The 17,044-nt window shown below is 39.8% G+C and overlaps 7 protein-coding genes across 9 annotated transcripts; 5 read left to right on the top strand and 2 right to left on the bottom strand.

Annotated features, from left to right (window-relative positions):
• The first annotated feature begins 278 nt into the window (after nt 1-278).
• On the top strand, nt 279-1,450 carry LOC17879521 (F-box/kelch-repeat protein At4g39550). Its single transcript, XM_006283854.2, has one exon. The coding sequence runs from the start codon at nt 279-281 to the stop codon at nt 1,425-1,427; it is 1,149 nt and encodes a 382-aa protein (XP_006283916.1). The 3' UTR covers nt 1,428-1,450.
• Nucleotides 1,451-2,192: 742 nt separating this feature from the next.
• Nucleotides 2,193-3,833, top strand: LOC17878320 (F-box/kelch-repeat protein At4g39560). The gene is made up of 2 exons (XM_023778720.1): nt 2,193-3,545; nt 3,618-3,833. Exon 1 carries the CDS (start codon nt 2,341-2,343, stop codon nt 3,508-3,510), a length of 1,170 nt encoding a protein of 389 aa, XP_023634488.1. The 5' UTR covers nt 2,193-2,340; the 3' UTR covers nt 3,511-3,545; nt 3,618-3,833.
• Nucleotides 3,834-4,084: 251 nt separating this feature from the next.
• On the top strand, nt 4,085-5,527 carry LOC17878914 (F-box/kelch-repeat protein At4g39550). The gene has a single exon (XM_006285217.2). The coding sequence runs from the start codon at nt 4,135-4,137 to the stop codon at nt 5,302-5,304; it is 1,170 nt and encodes a 389-aa protein (XP_006285279.1). The 5' UTR covers nt 4,085-4,134; the 3' UTR covers nt 5,305-5,527.
• A 13-nt stretch (nt 5,528-5,540) lies between these two features.
• On the bottom strand, nt 5,541-7,774 carry LOC17880559 (shikimate kinase 2, chloroplastic). Of its 3 annotated transcripts, none has more exons than XM_023779326.1 (11): nt 7,685-7,774; nt 7,284-7,499; nt 7,124-7,182; nt 6,938-7,001; nt 6,792-6,864; nt 6,625-6,712; nt 6,388-6,473; nt 6,167-6,299; nt 6,010-6,088; nt 5,862-5,926; nt 5,541-5,772 (listed from the first exon to the last, which is right to left on the bottom strand). In XM_023779326.1, the coding sequence occupies exons 2-11, from the start codon at nt 7,477-7,479 to the stop codon at nt 5,716-5,718; spliced, it is 900 nt and encodes a 299-aa protein (XP_023635094.1). In that variant the 5' UTR covers nt 7,480-7,499; nt 7,685-7,774; the 3' UTR covers nt 5,541-5,715. The 3 variants fall into 3 exon arrangements, with proteins under 3 accessions (XP_023635094.1, XP_023635096.1, XP_023635095.1); XM_023779328.1 differs by having other exon boundaries at nt 6,938-6,992; XM_023779327.1 differs by having other exon boundaries at nt 7,284-7,485; nt 7,685-7,754.
• Nucleotides 7,775-8,631: 857 nt separating this feature from the next.
• LOC17880882 (developmentally-regulated G-protein 3) lies at nt 8,632-11,808 on the top strand. Its single transcript, XM_006283898.2, has 10 exons — nt 8,632-8,888; nt 9,056-9,109; nt 9,475-9,651; nt 9,824-9,895; nt 10,188-10,247; nt 10,320-10,429; nt 10,522-10,821; nt 10,891-11,082; nt 11,187-11,238; nt 11,419-11,808. Exons 1-10 carry the CDS (start codon nt 8,847-8,849, stop codon nt 11,467-11,469), a joined length of 1,110 nt encoding a protein of 369 aa, XP_006283960.1. The 5' UTR covers nt 8,632-8,846; the 3' UTR covers nt 11,470-11,808.
• A 1,040-nt stretch (nt 11,809-12,848) lies between these two features.
• On the top strand, nt 12,849-14,556 carry LOC17878968 (alkane hydroxylase MAH1). The gene has a single exon (XM_006283511.2). It carries the CDS (start codon nt 12,913-12,915, stop codon nt 14,428-14,430), a length of 1,518 nt encoding a protein of 505 aa, XP_006283573.1. The 5' UTR covers nt 12,849-12,912; the 3' UTR covers nt 14,431-14,556.
• A 566-nt stretch (nt 14,557-15,122) lies between these two features.
• On the bottom strand, nt 15,123-16,940 carry LOC17877489 (alkane hydroxylase MAH1). Its single transcript, XM_006285648.2, has one exon. It carries the CDS (start codon nt 16,898-16,900, stop codon nt 15,359-15,361), a length of 1,542 nt encoding a protein of 513 aa, XP_006285710.1. The 5' UTR covers nt 16,901-16,940; the 3' UTR covers nt 15,123-15,358.
• Between the last annotated feature and the right edge of the window lie 104 nt (nt 16,941-17,044).

Below are 17,044 nucleotides of genomic sequence, written 5' to 3'. Positions count from 1 at the left end.
GAACAACAAATTAAGTTAAAATATAAATTTACTATAAGTTAACAACACGATTAAAAGGTAGATAATACTTAAAAGGTTAAAATCAGTTGGTTAAGGCCCATCAAGATTCCGTTACCTTCACGATACTTTGGAACTGAAATTGAGTCAAAATCTATATAAATAGACCGTGGATCCCCAAAACAGAGAGAGAGAGAGAGAGAGAGAGAGAGAGAGAGAGAGAGAGAGAGAGAGAGAGAGTTCCCGAAGTTTTTATCAACGGCTATTTCGTACTGTTAATGATGTCGTCTCCACCGACTTCAACCGCCGCCGTGAACGGCAAAGAGCCATCGCCTGAGACTACGTTTTCGTCACTTCCGGATGATTTGGTGTTGAACTGCTTAGCTCGCCTCTCAAGACTACACTATCCGACTCTTTCTTTAGTTTCCAAGAGGTTTCGGCTCCTTCTTGCTTCGCCGGATTCGCCGGATCTTTACACCTCCCGATCACTCTTACACCGCACCGAGAGTTGTCTCTACGTTTGTTTACGGTTCCCTCTGGACCCTAACCCACGTTGGTTCACTCTCTGGCGGAGACCTGATCGAGCCAGCGTCAACAGAGAGAAGCCAATTTGCAATCTTTTGGTCTCAATCCCATCTTCCCCTCTCCCCTCTGCGCGGTGTTCGGCTCTCGTGGCGGTTGGTTCTCATATATACAACATTGGCGGAACCATCGATGACGACGAGCCTTCTTCTAGAGTCTTGATCTTGGACTGCAGGTATCACAGCTGGGAAGAGGGTCCAAGCATGATCATGAGAAGAGATCACCCAGCCGCTAGTGTTCTTGATGGGAAGCTTTATGTAGCAGGAGGCTGCAAGGACATTGATTCCCCCAACTGGATCGAAGTTTTTGAACCAAAGTTCAAAACTTGGGAGGCTGTGTCAAGCTCTTGTGCGAAAGAATGCGACAGTGAGATAATCAGAAGCACAGAGATTGATGGAAAGGTCTACATGTGTGGTTCTAAGGGTGTGTCTTACAACCCAAAGGATGGTATATGTGAACCCGTAGAATGGAATATGTGTAAGGGATGGGCCTGGTTCTCTTCTTGTGTGATAGATAATGTGTTGTACTATTATTATAGTAGAGAGTTCAAGTGGTTTGACGCTAGCATCAGAGAATGGAGGATTGTGCAGGGTTTAGAATCACTGGATATTGCTATTCATAGCCATGTTAAATTGGCGGATTATGGTGGAAAGATGGCGGTTTTTTGGGACATGACGTATGCTAGTGATAGTGGTGGTGGCTTTCAGGGAAAGCAGATATGGTGTGCAGAGGTTGAGGTAGAAAGAAATAACAACGGAGAGATTTTGGGGAGGGTCGAGTTGTTTGGTCCTGTGCTTGAAGTCCCCGAGGGTTCTGAGTTCGTGGGTGTTCTTGCAGCTACTGTTTGATGAATGACAACAACTGAGACCAACACTGGGTATATTGAGAGGATTGTGTCTTTGCTGGTTTGTTTTTGTTTTCACTTGCAAACCTCTACTTGTATTGTTGAGAATTTTTAATGGTTAGCTTGTATTGTTGCCAGCGGGTGCGAAATTGCATTCGGTTGGCTATGTCTTAGAACGAGGTTTTGTATAGCTAAACGTGTGCTCTCTTTCATTTGAAACACTGTTTTGGTTGACTATAGAATGGTTTACTGTATCCTTAGGGGGAAAAAATGAACTATAACAACTTAACAAGATACATACTTGAAGAATGTTTGGTCGTCTAATAGGCAGACAAAGTGGACATTTGATGATTCAATAAGAAAAAGTGGGCTTTTGATGTTACCTATGAAGAGGAAGTTTATTACAGATTTGGTGAAGAAGTTGCAGAGAAACTTGCTCTGGTAGTTAGTCCATGGTGGACTGGTGTTATCAAAGATTTCACCATCTCCCGCTACAGGAAACATTAACCAAAGATCTGAGTCCTCAGTGACTTTAACTTTTGCAAGAAATACTAATTAGAGTTACTACCACTCGTCTCTTATCAGCAGCATACAAATTTTAAAATATAACAACGTAATGAATTTTGTTTTTATAAATATCAACGCTGAAAGTTAACCTTTTTTTTTTTTTTTTTTTGTGCACTGAAAGTTAACATTTCTAATTTTCATTTAACGTAAATAAAGTCATCCACTTTAAAGGATTGTGTTTTTTCTTCTTCAAATTTACAAATTTTATTGCTTTTGAGGCCCATTAAAAGAATTAATGAAAAGGATTAAATCACTTTTGAGGTCCATTACGTTGGAGGAGTGTAGCAGTCAAAATCCCTAAATTCCTCTTTGACTTTAGTACTCTGCCGTCGACAATTTCATTTCGCCAAATGTCGTCACCGGTGAAGAAGAGGAAGACGAAGACGACGACCTCACCCTTACTCCCCCTGTCGTTGCAATCGACCCAGCTTTCGTCTCTTCCTGATGATTTGCTTATAAGTATCTTCGCACGCGTCTCGAGATTGGAGTACCCGATTCTCTCTCTCGTTTCCAAAAGCTTTCGAGCTCTCCTTGCTTCACCGGAGCTATACGAGACTCGTTCATTCTTAGGACGCACCGAGAGTTGTCTCTATGTGTGCTTAGGGTTCCCTTCTCGCTCTAACCCTCGCTGGTTCACTCTCTGCCGAAAACCTAATCCAACCTTAACCAACAACATGAAGAAGAAGAATAAGAAGTCAACTGGTCATGCTATGGCCGCAGTGTCAATTCCCAATTCTCCTCCTGCCCACTGGTCGAGTATCGTTGCGGTTGGTTCTGATATTTACAACATTGGCGGATCCACCAGTGAAGAGTACTCCTCTAGCATCTCCGTTTTGGACTGCAGGTCTCACACGTGGCACGAAGGTCCAAGCATGCTGGCCGAGCGTAATTTCCCTGCGGCCAATGTCATTGGTGGAAAGATATATGTTGCAGGTGGTTGCAAAGAGTCCAATTCCTCTAATTGGATGGAAGCTTTCGATCTAAAAACACGAACTTGGGAGCCTCTCTTGAACCCTTTCGCAGATAGATGTGAAACTCGTGTATGCAAGAGCGCAGTGATTGAAAAAGCTATATGCTTGTTTGGGGATAAGGGTGTGGCTTACAACCCAAAATTAGATAGATGGGAAGCAATAGGAGCGGTGAATTATTTGGATTTTGGATGGGTATGGTATACTTATTGCGTGATTGATAGTGTACTATATTCTTACAGTGAATCAGATGGAATCAAATTGTATGACTCTAAGATTGGACGGTGGGTAAAGTTGAAGGGTTTAGAAGGATTGCCTAAGTTTGCTGGTTATGGTTGCGTTAGATTGGCCGATTATGGCGGAAAAATGGCTGTTTTGTGGGACAAGTATTTGCCTTCTAGTGGCTATAAGAACAAGGTGATTTGGTGTGCGGTGATCACACTTGGAAGGCGCTTCAATGAAGAAATTTTTGGGAAGGTTGAGTGGCTTGATGCTGTGCTTACAGTTCCTGAGTCTTATGTATTCGTGTGTGCTCGTGCTGCGACTGTTTGATGAATTGACTCGGTTGTGGATCTTGAATGTTGGAGGTAGAAGATTAGTTTAGTTTGCAGTGGTCTGCTTATGTTTAAAAGCCTAACATATTTGTATTGGTTGATCAGGAAGGTTATTCACATTTGTAGGAAAGCTGTAACATTACAAGATTCATCCTTGGAGAGAGTTTGGTCGACTAGTTTACAGAACTCTTTTTGTTATTTCGCTTCATTTGCAAAGGCTTGGCTTTGCTTGCCTACAATCTTATAAACAAATGATTATGGCTCTATGTGTGTTTCATTAAATATCACAGGAAAAAGATTAACGCGTATTATAGATTTTAATCTAACAAAGTTTTTGTTATTCAGTTCATCTTCAGACTGAATCATTTATTCATGGCAAGACTAAACAAACACACAGAAGCAGCACAGCAGTTCAGCTTCAGAAGCTTCTATAGTTTACGTTGAATTTATGGTTCGAGGCCCATTATGAAACTAAAACATAAAAGATTTTGATACCTATTTCTAGATTGGGCCCATAATTTAAGTAGGCCTTAATGAGCGAAATAAGTAATGCGCTTCAGAAAACTCGGTAGTGGAAAACCCAGAGGTTGGTTGATCAACGGCGATCTCGTTTTGCTCGCCAATGTCGTCCCCAGAGAAGAGGAGGAGGAAGAAGAAGAAGCCGTCGCCTGTACTCCCGCAATCGACGACTCCAAATCCTTCGCTTCCAGATGATTTGATATTGAGCTGCTTAGCACGAGTCTCGAGATTGTATTATCCAGCTCTCTCCCTTGTCTCCAAGAGTTTCCGCTCGCTTATCGCATCACCGGAGCTATACAAGATCCGGTCCTCGTTAGAACGCACCGAGAGCTGTCTCTATGTGTGTTTAAAGGACCGAGATGATGACCTAAACCCTCTATGGTTCACTCTCTGCCGGAGACCCAATCGACCTCTAACCAGTGATCTCACTGAGAAGAAGAAGAAGAAGAAGAAGAAGAAGTCTAGAGGGTACGCTTTGGCGGCAATCCCAGTTCTCCCTTCTCGTGGTGTGCACTGGTCGGGTCTCGTTGCGGTTGGTTCTAATATCTATAACATTGGCGGACCCATCGACCAAGCACATTCGTCTCGCGTCTCGATCTTGGACTGCCAGTCTCACACGTGGCAGGAGGGTCCAAGCATGCGGGTAGAGCGGAATTATCCAGCCGCCAATGTGCTTGATGGAAAGATATATGTGACAGGAGGCTGCAAAGACTGCAGCAATTCATCCAACTGGATGGAGGTTTTTTCTCCTCATACCCAAACTTGGGAGCCTGTCTCAAGCCCTGGTGCCGAGATTGGTGGTTGTGGTATACATCAAAGCGCAGCGGTTGAAGGAGAGATCGTTATTGCAAACTCTAATGGTTTGGTTTATAAACCGAAGGAAGGTAGATGGAGAAGGCTGGAATTGGAGATGCATTTAGGTTGGGTATGGTATTCCTATTGCGTTGTTGAGAACGTGCTTTACTATTATTATGAGGGAGAGTTTAATTGGTATGACACTAAGGTCAGACTCTGGAAGAAACTGAAGGGTGTGAAAGGACTGCCTAGGTTTGCCAGATGTGGTGGAAAGATGGCGGATTATGGTGGGAAGATGGCTGTTTTCTGGGACAAGATTATCACTTCCAATGGGTGTAAGAACAAGACGATTTTGTGCGCGGTGATTGCGCTTGAAAGGCGCAGTGAAGAGATTTGGGGGAAGGTCGAGTGGCATGACGCAGTGCTTACGGTTCCCTTGTCATATAAAGTGGTCTATGCTCTTTCCCCTACCGTTTGATGAATGATAATACGAGACAAACTTGAATGTCGTGAATCTTTGGTGGTTGGTTGTGGGTATTATTGTGTCATGTTGTTGGATGATTGCTTCTTGTGTTTTTAGCGTTAAGGTATAGTCATTGGCAGCATATCATCTGTAAACCTTTCATGCTTTTAGCTTACTTTAGTGCTGCTATAGACCTTTGTAACTCTGTTTTGGTTGAATAGAAAGTTCTTTTCTTTCATGGTAAGAACAAGTAAATCAAGACATGCAAGTTTGATTGAAGAGTGTTTGGTCGTATATTACAGATAACTGGCTTTCTCTTTCTTCATGACTCGCTAAAACACTCAAAACTAGGCACAAATAAGCTCTGATAAAGCGTAACTTCATGAGATGTTGCGGAAAACATATCATTCTGGAACTAGAGGGTCATCAGAGTCTAGCTATACCATCTTCGTTGTCTAAATAGCTCTGAACTTGCTCAAAGGCCTGGTGATGTATTATTGCGTAGTTAGAGCTTATCAAAACAAACTCCAACGTACACACCTGACTAGGAACAGAGGGATTCTGAGACTTACCTCAATGGCGATTTCAGTTGGTGTAAGATCTGATACACTTTTATAACCGAGCTTCAACGCAGTATCTGAACAATTCGAGTAAACTAGTCACAACAATGGCTGAGATTGTGTAAAAGCTACATAAAATAAAACGTGGAAAGGACCATACTCTCCAAGGAAACTCTCGCGTTGGCATTTGTGTAAGCTTCTCCACGTACATCCCAAATTTTTGAAAGACGGTTTAAAGTCTATATGAAGTCACAGATGATCAAAACCACAGAAAAGGGCTTAAGCTGCTGTGTTATACTTAACAATAATAGCACTACCGTTGTGTATATGTCCTCTGCCTCATCAACATGTAACAATGGTCTTGAATCAGTTCCTACAGCAGCAATTCTATGGGCTAAGACTTCTAAAGGAACATCTAGCCAAATGGTAATGCCTTTATGCATATACTTCCTGAGTACAAAAATGTAATTAAAAAGATACATTGTTACCAAATGGTCTGAGTTCCACATTATAAATCACTTATAGGAAGAAAACGAACCAATTGATGGGTCTTATGACAGCACCTCCCCCGGTCGAAACAACAACTTGACGATACATGCAAGAAACCTCTTTTAGTGTCTCGGTCTAGAAAGAAAGCATGTGGTGAAATTAGCATAAAAAATAAACAAAGAAGCACCGAACAAAAATTCAACACAACAGAATTAACAATAGGACTTTTTGGTAACACAGTCTACCTACAACTAAAGAGAAGAACCGAAGAATTGTATAAACCAACCTCTTTTTCTCTGAAAACACTCTCACCGAAATGCTCGAATATCTCAGCTACAGAAGTTCCATTCATCGCATGCTCGATGAAAGTGTCGCTGGCACATTTTTTACAAAACAATGTTTAAGCTCATCTAAAGTTCAATAGAGACAGATGAAAGTGGGGAGATAATATACCAGTCAAGCAATGTATAACCAAGTGCTTTTGATAATATCTTTCCAACTGTCGTCTTCCCGGATCCCATCATTCCTAACACATTGAAGAGGACACTGTTAAACTACCAGCACGCACGAGAAGGTAAGGATGAGACAAAGAAACTGACCAACAAGAAAAATAGGTCGTCCTTTTAAATATGGTTTAATCTCTTCAGCTTTTCTCTGCAAAAGCTATTGTCGACATAAGAATTTTATAGAAAAAAGGTAGAAGATAACACGCAACATCTGAACCATGTCACTAAAGACTGTAAAGCCAAATGTCTTGATGACACCACAAAAGCGTATCAACTTGCCTTCAAAATCTGTTCTTCATCAAATGGAGACTGACGAAGACTTCCAGTTTCCAACAATGCTACAAAATTTATATATTTTTAAATGGAGGAAACACATCTCTTTTGTCATAAAAGTAGACACAACCAAATCATATAGAAAGATTCAAGCTTATGTTAGAACCTGAGGAGTTTTGATCAGAAACAGATCTTAGTCGATGATCCCTTCTTCTATCAAGAGCCAAAGGGGCAACAACTCTAAGCGTTTTATTTTCCTTAAATCTCAGTGTATACCTCAAAGAACCACGAGGCTTGCCTTCAAAATTCCTCAAATCAATCCATGATGAGTACTGAAACCTCTGAACAGTAGCTACTTCCATAACATTCTGCGAAATGCCCACTACAAGAATTCAATGGAATGAATAACTCATCTTAGAGGCCAAATAACATCAATGGAACCATTTCCTTAGAAAAAGTGGAGTAATCATCTGGCTATAACAACTAACAAGTACAACCAATTCAGCATTAAAAAATCAATGCAGAGAAAGGAAACGGAGATTGGAGAATGTATTAAAAAGGGTTCACCTTTTTTATCTCAACGGCGGAGCAAAAGACCAAAGACTTGAGAGACGCAGACTCTTTTTTTTTTTTTTGAACAAATAACACAGACTCTTCTATCTCTCTGTTCTTATTGGCGTAAATGAGTACTTTACTAGATTTATGTATTTTTTATATTCGCAGTCATTGTAAAATGATATATGTATGGTGGAAAGTGGAAACTCCTAAACTTATCTGCTAATTTATGCCTAGTTAATAATAATTATGTATTTAATTGATGATGATTGATTAGTGTATATTTGAAATAAGACAATAGGAAAATTGCTTATTATAATGTGTGACATTTGTCCATATTATTGTACGTACCACAAGAACCATTTCTCATCTATGGTCTCTACTCCTTAGTGTAGAAACGATAGAATATTCAAAAAATGACAAACTGTTATTTTTTTTTGGTAGGTGATGGGCCCATTTAATGTACAGAATAGGCCCATCAAAATTTTACCGTTCATCCAACCAACCATCGTCCATCCGATTTCTGTCGTTTTTATTTTTGGTGATATAACTATCTGCCGTTTTCGTTTATCTGATCCACCATCCTTCTTCAAAAAAACGGCAGCATGTTTCTTAGTATTCTACGCGGCAGCACGCGCTCTTCTTCTTCTTCTCTCTTAGTAATTGCAAGGAACTATACGTCTCTACCCTTCTTCGTATTCTTCTGCCTCTGGTCTCTTGGAATTTGTTAACCTGAGGGAGAAGTTATAATGGTGAACGGTACATGATGTTGTATATCTGAATTTGATTAAACCGATTTTAAATTCAGATAAACCCGAAAAACCAATTCAAAACAATACACTTTTTAATCAAACCAAGCTAAATTCTCAAATCTATTCCAATTTTTCTTAAACCGGATACCAAATTGGACATCTAGTTGTTATTTAGGCCCAGTATGTTGTTGGATCAGGCCGAGTTCTGTTCTAGTTTTTTTTTTTCTTTTTTCTTTTCTTCTGTGTTCTGTCGTAATCAGGTGGCGAAACGAAAACCCTCGGGAATCCTCTGGTTCTTTCTCCTCCGTCGTCACTTTTTTTTAAAACTCAGATTCCGGTGTCCTTCTTCCTTTCGCTAGCGTTTAACCTCTTTACCTTGACGTTGTCTCTGTGAGCTCTCTCGCTCTGCTTTGACTGCAACCATGTCGACCATTATGCAGAAGATCAAAGAAATTGAAGATGAGGTAATCTTTCAATCCTCCTCCGATTCTTCATTATTTGGATGCATAGAACTGTAAATCCGATATATTTCTTCTTCTCTGTTAGTTCTGAATTAAAGAAATGGTTAATTGTTTTTTATATAATCTGTGTGACTCACAAGCACGAGGTTGTTTTTTCGTTTATGTCGCAGATGGCTAAAACGCAGAAGAATAAAGCTACTTCTCATCATCTGGGTTTGTTAAAGGTAAAATATTCTCTTTAAAAGTTATTGCACTTTCTAACTAGCTAAGAATTTTGTTGTTGCTTAGTTCATGTAATCGTTTTTGGTGAATAAATGTAAAATTTGGCATATCTATTTCGATACTAGTATCTTCTCTGAAATCCCAACCTACTAAGCAAGCAAGCACATTGACAAATGTTGTAACTTCTGGTCGTATGAGCTCCCAAATCATGGAATTTTTATTTACGGGCATGATCTCTTATGAATTTCTTTTTGTCAAACACTAGTAGGCAGGCAGGAACTATCATTCCATATCGATATATTAGAATTTAGTACTTTTTCCCGGCCATTAATAGCTTCTCTTTTATTTTGATTGGTACGTTTTGTAGGCCAAACTTGCTAAGCTACGGAGGGACCTTCTTGCACCGCCTACCAAAGGTGCTGGTGGTGGTGCGGGTGAAGGTTTTGATGTGACTAAAAGTGGAGATTCTAGAGTTGGACTAGTTGGGTTTCCTTCTGTTGGAAAATCAACGCTCTTGAACAAGCTGACTGGGACATTTTCCGAGGTTTGTAGGTTATTATTATTTTTTACCAATTTCTTGTGCAATCTCACTTATAAGGCAAGACTGAACGGCACTAGTCTTGTCTTGGATATAGATGATCATAAATCTTTGAATTTGAACTGTATTTTTGGCTGGTACTCTATTTTCTTATAGGATATGCTCTATGCTTTTTCAGGTTGCTTCTTATGAGTTCACAACTTTGACATGCATTCCCGGTGTTATTACATATCGTGGAGCTAAAATCCAGGTACGATATCTACATCTATTGGTCTGTTGTTAATCTGTTGTTTATTCGAGAAAAAAAATGATAATTCTTGACTGTTCAATTGTTTCCTTTGTCTTGGTGATTTGTGAAAACAATGAAATCCATGCCTTTGTATATGCCTGTAATTATCGTTTCTCGAATCTCAGTTTTATATTAACATATATTCTGCTTGAATGACTTCTTGGTGCTTAGATTAAGCTCAGAACAACATGTAATGATTCATTGGACGTTGATGCTGATACTATTTTCTATGTCCCTTTTAATTGGTTTGCAGTTATTAGATCTTCCTGGTATTATTGAGGGTGCTAAAGATGGAAAAGGTAGAGGACGACAGGTACGTATATATCTCTTGAGTAAATTATAATGTGACCCTTTTCGATCATATTTGACACTTTACTGTTTCTAGGTTATTAGTACTGCTAGGACATGCAACTGCATCTTAATAGTTCTTGATGCCATAAAACCTATTACTCACAAGCGTCTCATTGAAAAAGAGCTCGAAGGATTTGGAATAAGGTATAGATTGCTTATATAACAACCTTCATACGTCGTATGTTTGATCGTTTGTAGTAGATAGTCTAACTCAATTGTGTACTGATGCTATTCAGGTTGAACAAGGAGCCACCAAATTTAACGTTTAGGAAAAAAGACAAAGGTGGTATCAATCTAACTTCTACAGTCGCAGTCACACACCTTGATCTGGACACTGTCAAGGCGATTTGCGGTGAGTACAGGATTCACAATGCTGACATCACCCTGCGCTATGATGCAACTGCTGATGACCTCATTGACGTCATTGAGGGCAGTCGGATATATATGCCCTGTATCTACGCTGTCAACAAGATCGATCAAATCACACTTGAGGAGCTCGAAATTTTGGACAAACTTCCTCATTACTGTCCTATCAGGTAAAATATTGTTAATTTAGTGAGAGGATTCACATTTTTTGTTCTCATTTAGATATAATAATCCTGCAGTGCGCATCTGGAGTGGAATCTTGACGGTCTGCTGGATAAAATATGGGAATACTTGGATCTAACTCGAATCTACACAAAACCGAAGGCAATGAATCCAGATTACGATGATCCCGTTATCTTATCTTCCAAGAAGAGAACAGTAGAGGACTTCTGCATCCGGATTCACAAGGACATGCTCAAACAATTCAAGTAGTAAGTAATTGAAATTTTATCATTGTTCTGTTTCTCTGTTATATGGTTTATTGCTCAAGAGCATCATCGCACATGAGTACTGAACTGATGATGTCGTGATGCAGCGCTTTGGTTTGGGGTTCAAGTGCGAAACACAAGCCACAGAGAGTTGGAAAGGTCAGTCTACTTGCACCTTAGTTGCCAAGATTTCCATAGTTTAAAATTTATTGGGGTAGTAAATCCATTACAGTATCACCGACTTAAGTATTGCTGTCTTGACAATATCCATTACAATATCACTGACTATAAGTATTTCTGTCTTGACATCGGTATTTTTGATGTATGGAAACACCACAGGAGCACGAGCTGGAGGATGAGGATGTTGTTCAGATCGTGAAAAAGATATGATTTTTACCAGATAGCGGAGAAGCCAACCAAAAAAGTAGGCATAATGAGATATCTAGAGAAGGTTAGGATCTTCTATTATTGGTTTGGTTACTCTGCTTATCCATCTGTTTTTTTAAAATACTGTATCATACAATTATATGGAAAGACGAAATCCGTGTGTCTGCACCCTTTTTGTATTTTTGGAAACCCCATGACTTTTTTTTTTTTTTTTTTTATCTGTTTCCATTAATAGCATGTGATTGATGTTGTCGGAACCCTCTCATATTATTGTGTTTCGGATATGGTTTTGCCCAGTAGTGGTAGATTTTTTATGTATGCAAGTTGACTAAATTTTTGAAATGGATTAAAAGCTCTGAGATGTTGTATCGATTTTTATTGAATTTTTCTTCATGTATTAAAAGAAAAACTGTTAAAACGGCCTTCATTGCAGTGAGAGTATGACCGGGTCTTATTTATTAGTATTACTATTATCTCTGACAATTGTTTTGTCATTGAATGTTAATTAAAATTTGATGGTTACTTCTACAGTTCTAGTTCTAGTGTTGATTTTAAGATTTAATGACGACATTAAAGAACAACTTGAGACTTGGAAAACTATTAGAACGAACGAGACTTTCTTTGCAGTGACTTGGGGGACCAATGAGTTCTGATGCACGTCTTGATTTGTCTATCGTCTTAAAAGTCTATTTGTCCTTTAATGTCTGAAATTTGGACCCTTTTGAAATCCTCCATAATTCGTCTCGTCCATCTGTGTGGTTAGTAGTTAGCAAGGGACACTGACATCTTTGTGATTGCAGAGTCGGTCACGTTTCACTTTTATTTTTTCCTCTTCTTCTAATGAAATTAGTTAGGTCAGATTTAAGAATTATGACAGCTTTTATTGTTACCTTTTCTAAAAAGACAAGTTTCCTTTTCCTAATTTTATTGTTTGTTACCAACGTTTTTAGTAGTGTTTTTATGTAGCACGTTTCCTTACCATCATAAACCTATAACTTTTAACCTGTTTATGCTGCATTTACCTTTTTATTTCCTGTCCATCGAGGTAAAAAACGACTAAAACTGTACGCACGAATTCCATTTTAAACCCTATTTTAGAATTCTTCGAGGCTAAAATTATTCTAAAGTTTGTTTGTTTCTCCCGGCAACGAAGATGATATCTATCCAATGTAATTGGAATGGAGAGCTTAAAAAGGGCAAAATTACTTATTTTATGATATGAAAAGCAGCTGACAAATTAGTATAGTACCTACAGGCTACAAAGCAATTGGGGTAACTATTTTTGTTTTCTGGTTGCTATTTTTTTAAAAATATGTAATTATTGCATTTAACCACCGTGACTGCCCTCTATATGGTGGTGAGTGTATATAATCAAAGTTCCTCCAACACTCCAAAAGGAACCATCCCCATATTGTGTCTGTAAAAACAGTCTCGTAACCTTGAGTAATGGCTTCTATTAGCTTACTTGACGCTTCCATAGCCATTGTTTGCCTTGTCTTCTTCCAATGCTTCTTCTTCAAGAAACCTAAAAACGAGGCTTTTCGAAACTGGCCGGTTCTCGGGATGATTCCAGGCTTCCTTCTCGTGCTCCACCGCATCTACAACTTCGGCGTGGAGACTCTAGAGGCCACCGACTTAACCTTTTTCTTTAAGGGACCGTGGTTCACTGGAATGGATATGTTGTTCACTGTTGATCCAGCTAACATTCACTACATATTGAGCTCCAACTTCTCCAACTATACCAAAGGTGCCGACTTTAAAGAAGTCTTTGATGTTTTTGGAGAAATGATCTTCAGTTCGGACTCGGAGCTATGGAAGAATCAAAGAAAAGCTGCTCAGTTCATGCTTAACCATCAAGGCTTTCAGAAGCTATCAATGAGTGCAACGAGGAGTAAACTCTACGACGGTCTTGTTCCTCTTTTCGATCAATGCTGCGAGGAAGGCAAGGTCGTGGATTTGCAGGAAGTGTTTAAAAGATTCACTTTTGACACAACTTTTTTTCTTGTTACCGGGTGTGATCCTAAATCTCTCACTATTGAAATGCCGGCTGTTGAGTATGCTAAAGCTCTTGACGATCTTGGAGAAGGGATTTTTTATAGGCACATTAAACCCAAGTTCTTGTGGAAGCTGCAAAACTGGATGGGGCTTGGACAAGAGAAGAGGATGGCCAAAGCTGATGCCACTTTTGATCGCGTTTCTGCTAAATACATAACAGCTAAGAGAGAAGAGATAAGATCACAAGGCATTGATCATCACTCAGATGGTGAAAGTGAGGATCTTTTGTCATCTCACATAAAGCTTGATACAACCAAGTACGAGCTCTTGAAACCGAGTGATGACAAGTTCCTCCGAGACACCATCTTAGCTTTCAATCTAGCTGGGAGAGACACAATGGCTTCTGCTCTGTCTTGGTTCTTCTGGCTTCTCTCTGAAAACCCTCAAGTTGTAACAAAGATTCGTAAAGAGATCATCGACAAAAATATCTCAAAAACCGGAAGAAATGCCCAAGAGAAGTTAGACAAGTTGGTCTATCTTCATGCAGCGTTGTATGAATCAGTGAGGCTCTATCCACCGGTTGTCTTCCAACGCAAGTCTCCTATAAAAGCAGATATGCTTCCAAGTGGGCATAAGGTAGAAGCAAACTCAGTCATCATAATCTATCTTTACGGGTTGGGAAGGATGAGAGCGGTTTGGGGAGAAGATGCAGCTGAGTTCAAGCCAGAGAGATGGGTTACTGAGACGGGAGGGTTGAGACATGCACCTTCCTTCAAGTTCTTATCTTTTAACGCCGGTCCGAGAACTTGTCCTGGTAAGCAGTTAGCTATGACTCTAATGAAGACCGTAGTTGTGGAGATATTACAAAACTATGACATTGAGGTTATCAAAGGGCAGAAGATTGAGCCAGATCCTGGTCTTATGTTGCACATGAAGCATGGGCTTAGAGTTACAATTACTAAAAGATAGATTTTCCAGCTTGAACTTCATATGTATAATTTCTTACTTACTCCCTTTTCCGTTGAATTAAATTAAATCAATCACTAAATTTGTGGTATGAACTGAATGATTATATATAATATATTTGATGATATATTCCGCGGTCTTATTCTTCTTCCAAGGCTTTCTTTTTAAAGTTTAACCAGACTTAAGCTCTTCCTATAGCTTTCCTCTGTAACTACATCTCCGCCATAAGTCATGACTACTGAACTGAACTTCAGTCTCGGACTGGCATCTACCTATGGCGGCCTGGCGGGATAGAAACAATTACAATTGATTTCGGTTCGGTTTACATGATTTCGAAATTTTCAATTGATTTCGATTTGGTTTGAAAGTGTTGAGAAGAAGAAATAAAAAAACCAACAAAGGGTGGAAATGGTTGCAAATGAAAGAGTTGGAAAAGAATAAGTTGAATAAAAAAAGTTGAATAGCATTCAATCTATTCATCTGCAAAATAGGAGATGAATGCGTTGAACAAATTTCTTGTATAATTAGTTCATTTTTTCAATTTGTTAAGTTGAACGGGTTGAATAATTTTTCCAACCTCTTCAACTCAAATGGTAAAAACTAGTTGAATAATTTTTTTCAACCTCTTCAACCTCTTAAATTGTGCAACCATTTGCACCCAAAGTCACGCGATGCCAATTTCATAAACAAGTGCGTTGAATCAAAAAGGCACGATTTGGTGGGTTATATAGCATATAGAAAAGAAATTGCAAACACTCGCGCAACGCGCGTTTGGTGCGAATGGGTATGAAATAGAGAGTTGTGATTGGCTGGAAAAACTAAAATAGTAGAGGTCTAGCTCCTTGCCTCCTCGTAGATTATTATTACTTTTTGTCTCCTTCTGACGTTTAGAGTTCCTCGCTGCAGCTATGAAGAATTCGAAAAGAACATTTCAGACCAAACATTTCTTAGTAACGGTGACTTTAACACCATGCTTCATGTGGAGTATAACAGAAGGAGCTGGCTCGATTTTTTGCCCTTCAACGATCTTCAACTCATAGTTCTGTATGATTTTCACAGCCACAGTCTTCATTTGCATCAGAGCCACTTCTTTCCCCAAACAAGTTCTTGGACCGGCGTTAAACGATAAGAACTTATAAGATGGCTCATGTACTGATCTCCCACTCTCAGAAATCCATCTCTCCGGTTTGAATTCTAATGCATCTTCTCCCCAAACCGATTTCATTCTACCTAATGAGTAAAGGCAGAGCAAAATCTTAGAGTTGGCGTCGACTTTGTGTCCGCTTGGAAGAACGTCCGGTTTAGTAGGAGACTTGTGCTGAAAGGGAACAGGTGGATAGAGTCTGAGGGCTTCACAAATCGCTCCATGTAGATACACCAACTTCTTTAACTCTTGGGGATTGAACGAATCGGAATCAACACCAGATCCCCAACCATCGGTCAAGTTTGTGTTGATGTCTTGACGAATCTTGGCCATGACTTCTGGGGTCTTACAGAGAAGCCAGAAGAACCAAGTGAGTCCAGATCCTGTCGTATCCCGACCCGCTAACATGAAGGTCAAGATTGTGTCTCTCAGGAATCTGTCATCACTTGGATCCAACAACTTGTACTTGGTCGTGTCCAAGTTCATGTAAGACGTCAACAAGTCTTTCGAAGGAGAATCAACATTGTTGATCCCACGGCTTACCTCACCTCTCCTTGAAGATATGCACTCGGAGCAAACACGATCTAAAGTCGTGCGAGCTTTCGTCATCTTCTTCTCATCTCCTAACCCAACCAAGCCCTGCATCCTCCACAAGATCTCCGGCTTGATATGTCTGTAGAAAATGGCTTCCTCTGCATCGTCTAAAGCTCTTGCAAACTCGACTTCAGGCATTTCCACGGAGAGACAACCTGGATCATACCCGGTCGCTAAAACAAACGTAGTGTCGAACGTAAATCGTTGGAACATGTCTTGTAAGTCCAAGACGAGCTTCTCTTTAGCTACATGGTCAAGAAGTGGGACAAGCCCTTTCTCTAGCTTATTTAAGCTTGTAGCTAATGAAAACTTTTGAAACTCGGGGTTCATCATCATGCTTTGGGCTGACTTCCTCAGATCCTTCCACAACTCCGAATCTGCATTGAAAATCCCATCTCCCAAAACGTCGAATAACTTCTTGAATTCGGGACCTTTGGGGTAATTTGCGAAGTTTGAGCTCATGATGTGGTGGATATTAGCAGGATCAACCGTGATCAGCATGTCTAGGCCCGCGAAACACGGGCCTACACAAGGATAGGTTAAGTTTGTGACCTCGAGAACCTCGGTTACAAAGTCGTAAACACGATGGATCTCGACCAGCAAACCTGGAATCATACCCAAGAATGGCCAGTTTGTTGGACACAAACGGTGAGGTTTCTTGTTGATCAAGAAATATCGGAAGAGGAGAAAGCAAAAGAAAGCAATGGAGATTTCAAACAAGCTAATCAAAGCCATTAGAGATAAGATTAAAAATGTGTTTTTTTCTCCTTTTGAGATTCACCAGTATTTGCAGCTTGATTCTTGAGTTTGCTCTCATGTAGGATATATAAAGCATTTCCTTTGGGCAGCGTCTTTGAAATCGGTGATGTGTCTTTGTCC

The sequence above is a fragment of the Capsella rubella genome, unplaced genomic scaffold, assembly GCF_000375325.1.
Source record: "Capsella rubella cultivar Monte Gargano unplaced genomic scaffold, Caprub1_0 scaffold_7, whole genome shotgun sequence".
NCBI lineage: Eukaryota > Viridiplantae > Streptophyta > Magnoliopsida > Brassicales > Brassicaceae > Capsella > Capsella rubella.
Note: the sequence above shows the minus strand (reverse complement) of the source record. Positions and strands in the feature narration are given on the sequence as shown.

What these genes read in the sequence shown, in the direction of transcription:
- LOC17878914 (XM_006285217.2), top strand. Translation starts at nt 4,135, where the DNA reads ATGTCGTCCCCAGAGAAGAGGAGGAGGAAGAAGAAGAAGCCGTCGCCT.
- LOC17877489 (XM_006285648.2), bottom strand. Translation starts at nt 16,900, where the DNA reads ATGGCTTTGATTAGCTTGTTTGAAATCTCCATTGCTTTCTTTTGCTTT.
- LOC17878320 (XM_023778720.1), top strand. Translation starts at nt 2,341, where the DNA reads ATGTCGTCACCGGTGAAGAAGAGGAAGACGAAGACGACGACCTCACCC.
- LOC17880882 (XM_006283898.2), top strand. Translation starts at nt 8,847, where the DNA reads ATGTCGACCATTATGCAGAAGATCAAAGAAATTGAAGATGAG. An exon ending in TCAAAGAAATTGAAGATGAG is followed by an intron (nt 8,889 to 9,055) that starts GTAATCTTTCAA and finishes TTTATGTCGCAG; the next exon opens with ATGGCTAAAACGCAGAAGAA. An exon ending in CTCGAAGGATTTGGAATAAG is followed by an intron (nt 10,430 to 10,521) that starts GTATAGATTGCT and finishes GATGCTATTCAG; the next exon opens with GTTGAACAAGGAGCCACCAA.
- LOC17880559 (XM_023779326.1), bottom strand. Translation starts at nt 7,479, where the DNA reads ATGGAAGTAGCTACTGTTCAGAGGTTTCAGTACTCATCATGGATTGAT. An exon ending in ACGACCTATTTTTCTTGTTG is followed by an intron (nt 6,865 to 6,937) that starts GTCAGTTTCTTT and finishes TCAATGTGTTAG; the next exon opens with GAATGATGGGATCCGGGAAG. An exon ending in CAACTGAAATCGCCATTGAG is followed by an intron (nt 5,773 to 5,861) that starts GTAAGTCTCAGA and finishes ATACATCACCAG; the next exon opens with GCCTTTGAGCAAGTTCAGAG.
- LOC17879521 (XM_006283854.2), top strand. Translation starts at nt 279, where the DNA reads ATGTCGTCTCCACCGACTTCAACCGCCGCCGTGAACGGCAAAGAGCCA.
- LOC17878968 (XM_006283511.2), top strand. Translation starts at nt 12,913, where the DNA reads ATGGCTTCTATTAGCTTACTTGACGCTTCCATAGCCATTGTTTGCCTT.